General features: G+C 37.8%; 1 protein-coding gene across 3 annotated transcripts; it reads right to left on the bottom strand.

The window, feature by feature from the left end:
- Positions 1-392: 392 nt before the first annotated feature.
- Positions 393-10,225, bottom strand: hcfc2 (host cell factor C2). Of its 3 annotated transcripts, none has more exons than XM_055153420.1 (18): positions 10,089-10,225; positions 8,291-8,654; positions 7,255-7,403; positions 6,994-7,154; positions 6,414-6,616; positions 6,049-6,133; positions 5,855-5,958; positions 5,164-5,394; positions 4,210-4,407; positions 4,075-4,133; positions 3,669-3,714; positions 3,535-3,576; positions 3,432-3,451; positions 3,201-3,341; positions 2,394-2,591; positions 1,765-2,065; positions 1,271-1,340; positions 393-1,187 (listed from the first exon to the last, which is right to left on the bottom strand). In XM_055153420.1, exons 2-18 carry the CDS (start codon positions 8,454-8,456, stop codon positions 1,160-1,162), a joined length of 2,202 nt encoding a protein of 733 aa, XP_055009395.1. In that variant the 5' UTR covers positions 8,457-8,654; positions 10,089-10,225; the 3' UTR covers positions 393-1,159. The 3 variants fall into 3 exon arrangements, with proteins under 3 accessions (XP_055009395.1, XP_055009396.1, XP_055009397.1); XM_055153421.1 differs by having other exon boundaries at positions 8,291-8,616; positions 10,089-10,166; XM_055153422.1 differs by lacking the exon at positions 10,089-10,225 and having other exon boundaries at positions 393-1,192; positions 8,291-8,919.
- Positions 10,226-10,678: the final 453 nt, after the last annotated feature.

Here is a 10,678-nt window from a genome sequence, read left to right as displayed (position 1 = left end):
TCACGCTTCGCAAGTGTCAGTTTTTCCCACACGCACACCGCCCTCTGCTGGTGGAAATGTTTTTTTTTTATATAGTGACAGTTCATATTTACGGATTTTGAGGAAAAGCGACAATTTTCACGCTTGACAAAAAGGAATGAAAAAAGGCAAGCAAATTATTTTAAATTCAAGATTATTGTTTGCATTAAAAAGTAAAATTGTATAAATCAAATATACTAACATATATATACATAACATATAAAACAGATATACATTAATTATCATACTCTATAAAAATGCTAATTAAATAATAGAAAACATGACAAAATACATATAATGCCCTGAAAAGTAGGATGAAAATGTATACTGGGCAGCCAAAAATGTTTTTAAAAAATTGTAAAAAAGCAAGGAAGTGCAGTTTATATTTTTAATTTCCAAAACAGAAGTGCTTTGCGCTGCGCTAGGAATAATAGAGCTGCATATATACTTTTGAATTTTGAACTACAAACAATAATAGTACTTGGAAAGGCTTCAGTCATGACCAACATAAAATAAACAAAGTAAAACGAAATGTATAAAACAACAGTGGGGAAAAAACACAAATTGCTCTTATAAACTGTTACAGCCAAAGTGTGATTGTCATTGAGATACACACACAATAATAACAATGATGGGATGCTACATGACACTTTGTGAAATAATTGGGCTGAAGTGAAAATGGTCCATTACTTTACATTGTACCATGTATAGTGTTTCTCCCAAATTTGTGAGACTATGGTGCCACAAAATGTATTGGAGTAATGCCACGTTTTGAATTTAATACATAAGGGATGTTTTGTAAACATTTACAATAAAACAAGAAATAAAAGATAAAACATTGAAGTATTCTTAAGCTTGTGGTTGGCACCGTAGTCTCACCTTTAATGAGAAACTCTGCATCTGTGCTTTTCCATACAGTGACAGAAACAACATAGTGTGAAGGCTGCTTAAGGCACTGGCCCGAGTTCATAGAAATATTAGGAAGATCATAAAGATTCTCAGTAACCTTCTCAAAGTGGTTAAACCTATGAACACACATGTACAGGGATCAATTAAATACATAAAAAAATAAATTAACAAAACTATTATACTGTACAAAGTAAGGGTGGCATTCAGCCCACTTCCTGAGTCTCAGTCTTTTCTAAAATACAGTACCAAACATCTTCAACCTGAGCTGCAAAAACACATAAATGAGTATAATTAATGAAAGAGCAAATCAATTAAAATTAGTTATAAATATGAGAGACTTTACCTGTCTGCTGCATCTTGGTCTGCTGCATTGCTGTCTGCTTTGGATGAGGAGCTTTGCATTTTTGTGGGAACTACAAAAACAAAACAAAAAAACAAAAAAAAAAGTTTTCGAAGGATATTTTCAGTGGATGTAAAGTGAAAACTGTCCGCTAAAAGTACTAACCTAACACTGCTGGGATGTTGAGCCTGTTGTGATGATTTGTCTTTTTTTGGCCATTTTATCGGCCTTTTAAAACATAACAAATTGGCTCTAAAGTTGAATTTGTTATGGCTTATCTAAATGGTCAGAAGATTCTCTGCATTTGACCTGGGAGGTGCTGCTCCCTGGGACCCATGTCCAGATCATGTTTTTAATGATAGTATCTAGCAGGAGGATTAGGCTATTGTCTTTTTAGGTCAGTGGAGTAAGTTTTAAGTTCATGTTAATCAAATAATAAGAAACAATATTTTATGCATTTTCATAATATATAAAATAAGAATAGAAGATGAACAGACCTTGTATCCAGCGTATCTGTGTGGCCGGCCCGTAGCCCTGTTCATTTTTGGCTGCGATCCTGAACACAACAGCGGGGCGGTTGGTCTGGGAGCAGTCAATGTGGGCGTTCTCCAGGTGGGATGAGCTGACGGAGCAGGACGTCTTTGTGCCCCTGTAGATTCGGATAAATCCCATCTGCCCTGGGCGCTCTGAGCTAGACCCCGGCCGGCTCTTCTTCACCGCCAGGTACATGGAATACTCCATAATCTTCCCCGAAGGAGAGGAGGGCGCATCCCACGCAATGTGCACAGTGTCATTGAGCTGATAGAGGAAAAGATTTACAATAATGTCACATATAAAATTTCTCTTATGCGGGGGTTAAAGGGCCTAGAATAGAAAACACTTTCATGAGCTCTAGTTTTTATCTTAGGTACAGTTGTAGTCTTTCCCTCTTTGTAGTTATAGAACATAATTTAAGTTTTTTGAGGAATCAGACAAGTACAAATTGGCCAAATTAGACACAATGTCAATAACAGAAATTATACATTCAAGATTTGTGAATTTACCTTTTATAGCTTAGTCAATAGGAAAAACTGTCTCATTTTCTCCATCATTACCCCCTGTAATCTTAAAAATACCATCATCTTACCTTAGTGATTTTAACGGCTGATGGAGCTCCAGGAAACCCAGGCTGGCAGGTCTTGAACTCACTGACCGGACTAAAGTCTCCGGTTCCAAAACAGTTGAGCCCAGCCACTCTGAACCTGTAGGTCTGACCAGGGGCTAGCACCTCCCTCTCCCGGCCCTGATAGTCCTGAGGTCCTGGGGCTTTCCTCTGCACCAGGGGCTGTGCAGGAAACAAGAGCAAAACTAGAGAGACTTCTACAACAGACCTAATACTTGATTATAGTGAGAAGAGCTGTGTAGATAGAAAGTCAACACACATCCATCTTGTGTAAGATAAATAAGCCTGTAAAATGCAATTGGAAAATTGCAATGGCTGCAGTTAAAAAAGTACACTTTCGTATGTATTACTATGTAAATAACTAAATATAATATATGTATTGAAGTTGTATCTTATCTACATTCAGACATTAATAAACATTCTGAAACACATGTAATTATTTATAGGTGAGATATATTTGTATTACTATATTTCTATATTTTATTTTTACTTTTGCACATTTATATAATAATGCCTTATTTGACACCAGCCTCTTGAATTTATTAAATATATTTATTTTTGAAATTATTATTACTATTTATATTTTTAGACCCGAGCGTCAGAAGCTGGCAAAGGGCCTATTAGTATCGCAAAGCGATGCGCCTAGTTTGCTCTTTGTTATTATATTATATTGTGATGTGTGAGCTGCTGGATCCAAATAATTTCCCTTGTGGATCAATAAAGTTTGTCTGATTCTTTATTTTAAAAACATACAAAATTGCAAAAACCTACCTCTTTAATGCTTACTGTCCGGTTGCTGATAGCGTTTGTGCTCTGGTCGTTTTCAGACGGAAGATAAAAGTGATTGACCTCAGAGAAAAGTGTTTTAAAGACTCCAACATCGAACCAGGAACCAGAGTCTGTCTGTTCAGACTGAAAAAGATCAGTACATTTATTGCAGTGAGCACAAATGTATGACTTATGAATAATGGCAATGAAATAAATCAGAAAATTACCACATACCTGTTCATTTTTGTCAGCTCCTAAAACAAACAAAAAAATTTATATATATCAAATATACTGCATTTGCTTTTTTCTCTGATGTCACATAATTAAGAGCACTCACTGGACTGAGCTGAGTCACCTGCAGCAGATGTTTCCTTTTCAGCTGCACATGAAAAAATAAATACATAAATTAGTAAAAAAAAAAAAAAAACTGTGTCTAAGTATATTAATATGTTTGAAATTAAATTAACTTACTGCTGTGTTTAGTATTTGAGCCTGTGCCATCCTGCTCTTCTTTTTCCTGGACAATATTATTATTATTAGACAACTATTATGTGCCACTAAACCAGCATATCCACATCTTCCCTTTGATACTGTGAAATACTGGCAAATAACATAAAATTAAATGTTGTACACCGGGTCACAACAGTGCAATTTTCCCAATTCTACAACACCATGTAGTTCTATTTCACCCCTACCAGGATTCATACAACCACAGTAGTCACATACATAACCTTTGCTTTACATTGCACTGAAAAGGTAAATTAAACTGATTAATCTGAGAGTTTACATTTCCTTCCAAGTGGTTAAATCCAGTCGTCACTCACTCAGGTAGCCCATATCAAATAGAAAAGCACTGGATCACAATGTAATAAGTTACCTTTGTGCATATGTTCTCCACTTTATTGGTAGTATCTTCTTTTTGAGCCTGACCTTTACCTTTAAAATAAAAACAGAATATTGTTTTATTAGTTTTGAATCATTTATCTGGACTGACTCGCTTTGCCAAACTCACCAGTGGCGTCTCCCTCCTTTGTGTCTGGTCCTTGTGTTTTATTTGAATCCTGGTTTTGACCGACTCCGTTGCTGGACGAACTCACAGGCTGAATCTGGAGGAGGTAGCTATCTGCTGCAGCTAGGGGGCGCCAGGCCACATGCAACAAGTTCACTGTGGACTTGATGAGCAGTACTGGCTCTGGAGTAGAAGGAAGCTCTGGAGAAAATAAACAAGTAGCAAATATTTGTTTTGCATTAACTCCTCTACTGGTGTGGTCTTGAGAGTACATTTTGGGTCAGATATATAGAGTGATAGAATATTTAGTCAACCAAGAATTTCTTAAAATGACTATAATCCTAATTCCATAAACAAAGACAAGAACTACTCCCATTCTCTACCCACATGCTTCACTTATTGAGACATCACTACTGTTTATTCCTTAGATGAAGATCACCTGATAAAAGCTGCAGTTTAGGAGCTGCCCTGACAAAGTTGTCCAGTTGTCACAATTTCCTGAAATTCTTAGTCATGCACATTTCTGGTTTTCCTCTAAAGTCAGATATTAGCAAGCTGCATGCCAGTCTCAAATTGTACCATCTACTCATAATGCCATAATCATAAATTGTATGGAGCTCAACAGTGACCGCCTGCTCCGGTTAAGCAAGTAAATATTAAAGAGCTCAAAAACATCACATCACATCCATAATGCAGTTGTTCTAAGTCCATAAAGCACATTTGAAAAATACGATTCAGCAAAATGTTTTAATAATGATTCAGAAACAGATGTTAAATAAAATAATAAGTCTTTTGTTCATTAGTTACCACATTGCTGATAAGGCCTGAACAAACTTTCAAACTTTTAACAATATATATTTGTTGTGGAACTGGGGACTGGAGCGATCACTGTTGAGTTCCATTATCAGATGCTCATAGAATGTGTTTTCTCCCAGTGAATATCTCTCTTTCTCTCACCTGTCTCCAGATACCACAGGTCCTTGCAGCAGACCTGATAGCTCCAGCTCTTCCTGTATCCGTCCCTCCCGCTCCATACGTACAGACGGGAGCCCACCGCCACAGCACAGTGCCCCGCTCGGGCTCGGGGGCGGACGGCGTAGGGGTCTTCCACCTGAGGGCCCTGACTCTCCATTTGAGACTCCACGTCCTCCGGTTGCTCCGGGCCCAGATCCTGCCAGCTCAATGTGTCTGGAGAACAACAGAGACATTAGAATTGTATGATATTTTTAAGCAAGGTAAAGCATGTGCGTATACTAGTAGAGCTCTACATGAAAGTTTTGGGTGTGTCAAAAATATTGATAATCAGCAGCCTCCATGGTCAGTAGGCAGGACACTGATCCAATATTATTCTTTTATATTATGATTTACTTCATTATTTTAATTCACACAGACTTTACACCTTTTCACAGAAAAAAAGTGAATACTGGTAAATGTCTACCATGACCTATATAACCTATATAACCTATAGTACTTTAAAACTTATAGAACTTTAGTCATAGTGTTACTAGACCAACAATTACTTTGAATAAGGATGTGTTACGCTTTTAATTTTTTTTTGCATTCAACATTTTTTGCATTCAAAGGGCACAAATGTTTAAGTGAATTACTTAGATTTGCAGCATTTGAAGCAGAAATAAGTTTGACTAACCCAAATTAAGGACACTCAAAGAATTAGTGCAAATCCACTCTGTTCCAATAGCTTTTTCTCTCTCAGTCTCTGGTATTGGCACCCAGCCTCCAAACACATACATCCTATACAGAGTGGGCACAAGAAAACAGTTACAGTCAACATCGGATAGGTGTTATCACAATGAGAGTTTTCAGCATATCCAGCTTTCTTACTTATTTCCGATGACGTTTGCCGTGTGCAAGCTTCTAGGAAATGGTCTGCAGCCTCTAGTTTCAGGCATTGACCACTCCATTGTATCTAAATAGAAAATTGAGACAACACTGAAGTACAGCAATTCATTAACATTTATTTACACATTTCTAATAAAAGGAACATAAAATAGGGCTGCACAACAAATGTAAATGCTGCAAGAAACAAAATATATGACACAAAGATCACTTAGGAGTTTTGGTCCTGGTCAAACATGTATATATATTTATTTATAAGTATTTTGAAATTATATATATATATAAATAATTATTATAATTTTAATATAAAAATGTTGAAATATCACATATAGCCCGAACATAAAACATACCAAGGTCTAGCTGCCAAAGGTCGTCTAACCGCGAGCCTTGCATGCCTCCAAACACGTAGAGTTTTGGTGAGCCCAGCCCAGTGTAAACCACCGCTGTGTGCGACTCTCTGGGTGAAGGACCTCCACCTTTGGTCTCTGGGATGCTCCAACCTCTCGCCCCCGATACTGACTGTAACTCCAGCTCAAACAAGTCTCCCAAGTATCTGAATATTAAAAAATATATATATATGAATGTAATATATTTTTAAAGACAACTGATTTTTACTGATTTTACTTTTGTTATTGACTATACATAACTGGCTATAAGAGTAATAACAAACAGCATAAATATTGTTCTCCTAAAGATATTAGATGATAAAGTTACTGTAAAACATTGACTAAACTAAATTATAAATTGCAATAAATAAAAAATAATAATGTCAAAGTGTGCTAAAAGTAAAAGAAAAAAAAATAACAAACAAAAGTTAAATATGCTGCTCTGAATCGTATGGAGCAAAACTCAAGGGGATTGGTATTGAATAGTCGACATAAGACAATAAATCCAAACTGAAATTATTATTAAAATGTATATGTATAGTACCGTGGTATGTTGCCATTGGGATCCTCACTGTCATTTGCCAATCCTCCAAAAAGATAACATTTGTTTCCTGTAAGAGTAAAGCTGTGACCAATGCGTGCGCAAGGGGGAGAGCCAATCTTTGGTGCTCTAGGCTTCAGCTTCTTCCATAACCAGCGACTTGCCTATGAATACAAAATTTTAATAAATAACAAACTAAACACATTATAACAAGTAAAAAAGATTAATTAATAAAAATAAGTAATGTTTGATGATCAACATTACCTGTAGTTCATATAGGCTGCTGGAGTACTTTCCAAATTCAACCATTCCTCCAAATACGAGAATTCGAGCTCCATCGCAAACAAAGCCATGAGCAGCGCAACCAGGAGGGATGTCACCTCTCACAGCTGGGAGGAACCACTGTCTTGACACTACAGAAGATTTTATATGCATACTCATGAGTAAAACACAGATGTTGTTTAATACATTTTCTTAAAATAGACCAATAGAGTTAAATATTTGTATTTATTTATGTATTAATAAATTAACAATTAATAATATTAAAAGACAAGATAGAAGAAAGAAAACAAAATATGTATTTGTAAATATGAAGGATTGTAGCCAAAGTTAATTTCCATTCTTAATCTCCAGCTCAGCAAAGGCCTGCCACATCACCCGCCTAATTCATAAAACATGACTCAGATACAATAACAGCTTCCACGTGCATCTCTCACTCACACACTCTAAAACACAGGTATACTTCAGAGATACAGACAATGTTAGAAGTTTATAATACGAGATGTCTGATTTAGATCGTTTGAAACTCAGGATATGTACAGAGAAGGGATAGTGAATTTAACTCTAGGAAGACAAGAATGGTAACTAGAAAAGAGGACACGAGCTACAGCCCTAAACTTTTGCAAACAAATGCAATATTTTAATCCTATTGCTTTTGGACACATCATTTATTTCTACTCATTAGTCCAGGATGGATGCTACAGATGATACATTCTTCTTCCAAAATCAACTTTGTAGTGATGTTTTGACGTACTCAAGTCGCACCCTAACAACTGTCAAAATGGTAACCTTAGCTGGACGGTAAGTGGACACAACTAATGTTACAACTACTAAAATATTCAGATCCCAGAAATTTTAGGGCAATTTGTTCATGTTAAACAATGCATTGCTAGTAATAATACAAAATAATAAGATCATGAGTACTTAAAAATGCAAATGAGAAAGTATTTTGCAGCTTTCCACTGTTGGAGTATGCTAAAAACATTAGCCATTAGCCCCTTTAGCTTTAGCATTAGCTCACCAGTGTTGTATACATGGAGGTCCTCCGCTATCCCCTCGTTTCCTCCGCCGAAAACAATGATCAGCTCCCGGATGGCTGCAGCTCGATGACCGTGTCTGGACCGGGGGATCACTCCGCTGACTGACCCAACTCTCCTCCATATGTGCTCCTCGGTACCGGGGGTCATTTTACCGACACCGTCCCTGCACCAGAACCAGAGTTTGGCGCTGGCGACGTTTCAAAGCCGGAGGCGGGGCCATAGACTGAACGTGGGCGGGACGAGAGCGCAGGGATGTCCGCTGCAGCAGAGCGCGCACTCGGGCTGGGGTTTGGTTCAGGTACTGTTACTGCCAAGAATGATATTGAAACTAAAGTTGGCTCATCACTGAAAAAATGCAATTACAAACATTATATTATGATGGATGATCAGTAGTAGCGATGTAATAATAGTAGAAACTAAAGATGTAATAATAACCGAAATATCGTGATATCGTATCGTCAAAGTTATCACAATCGTGGACCATCATAATATGTCGAATTACAAGTCTCTTTGTTTAAATTAAGAATTATGTGAAAAAAAAACAGAGGGAACTACATAGACCATGATCCTTTGCTTCATTTCAGCATAGACTACCTGAAGAAATAGCATTTCTAAGCACTTTTAAGTATTAGTTCTATGGATTAATTCTTGTCAAGGCATTTTAAGAGGTAAAAGTAGTATATTAACAGTTTTCTTAGGCTCCATAAAATATCATACAGTGAGATGTATATCGTGAAAATATCGATTTGGATATTGTTACATCCCTAATCGTGAGCCTTCCCACCGTATCACGAGCCTACCCACGATATCGCAATAAATATCGTACCGTGAATTTCATACTGTGACAATATCATATTGTGAGACTTGGATATCGTTACACCCTTAGTAGTAACTGTTGCTCTTTGTTAATGGTATTATATATTCTGATGTGTAAGCAACTGTGTCCTAATAATTTCCCTTGTGGATCAATACTACTATTAAAAGTAATAGTATAATACTATTAGTAGTAGTAGTAGTAGTTAGGGTGACCATATTTCCGTTTGTGAAAACCCGGACACCTTGGGGGGGGGGGGGTATTGTGTATTACAAGCGGGTAGTAATTACACACTGGTGGGTCAGGACTAAACCAGGTCTAAACCAGGATTAATCTTGGATTTAAGAGAGAAAACGCCGAGCAGTTTGTCCGCAAAGCGCGATTGGGCAATTGCCGCGTTTAACTCCGTGAGGTGCGGAGCTGAGCCGGTCCTTTCTCCTACGGTCACCCCCGAGCCCGCCCTGACGGTGAGTCCTGCTCCAGTTCTGGTTTAGTCCTGGTTTAGTCCTAGTTCAGTCGTGGATTAGTCCTCCTCTTCAGTCCTGGTTTAGTCTTGGTTCAGTCCGTGGTGTAGGCAGCGCAAAAGTTTGATATAATCTCGGGTTAACGGGCAGGTGCGGTCCTGTCCTGCGCGGGTGCGGTGTTGTACTGAGGGTTTCCAAAAATGGACCCGTGCGGGACTCTGCGCTGTTGGGCTCCATTATGGAATAAATTAATCATGTTACATAAAGAAGGAGGAATATAACACAAGGACGACAGCAGCAAGAAGTTTTAAGAAGGAAGAAAAAAGGGTTGCACCTGCCCTGTCTGAGAAAAGTGTATAAAGTGTGTGCTGGGGGTTTTACAGCCTTAAAACAGATATAATCATTGTAAAATATAAAGTTGACTACTTCGCGGATTTCACCTATCGCGGGTTATTTTTAGAACGTAACCCCCGCGATAAACGAGGGACACTGTCCTCTCACCTCACAACCTGTGCACATGGACTCACACTTGTCCCGACCGGGACGGAAAACGGAGAATTTCTTGTACAAATGCGCATTTGTGTTTCGGTATGTTGCAGGCTGACCGACTGTTTGTGTCTCGCTCCTTCTGAGTCACAGACGCTACGAGAGACGCTCAGTTTAATGCCCCCAATGAACGATACTGAAAACCCGGACATATGCGTCACTTCATAAAAAAAAAAAAAAACTCGGACGCCCCGGACATGACGCAAAATACGGACATGTCCGGGGAAAAACGGACGTTTGGTCACCCTAGTAGTAGTAGTAATAATAGTAGTAGTAGTAGTAGCAGAGTAATAGGCTACCATATTATATAACTGGTCAAGACTACGTAGCGTAGATAGATGCATAAATAAATTAGTGCTTCATTAACAGTGCTGCATTTGTTTCATACAATTGTTTATTTAAAGCCATATATTGTAACCTCTGCTGCGGCACCTCCAATGTTACATATTAAATGTTCATCTGACTATAGTAAACATACAGACTTTTTTTTTAAATTCCCAATCATTAGCTCAATCATTCGAACAATAACTGGTTCTCAATATCAC

The sequence above is a fragment of the Boleophthalmus pectinirostris genome, unplaced genomic scaffold (assembly GCF_026225935.1).
Source record: "Boleophthalmus pectinirostris isolate CB_2022bp ecotype Guang Dong unplaced genomic scaffold, ASM2622593v1 HiC_scaffold_18, whole genome shotgun sequence".
In the NCBI taxonomy this organism is placed as follows: Eukaryota; Metazoa; Chordata; class Actinopteri; order Gobiiformes; family Gobiidae; genus Boleophthalmus; species Boleophthalmus pectinirostris.
Note: the sequence above shows the minus strand (reverse complement) of the source record. Positions and strands in the feature narration are given on the sequence as shown.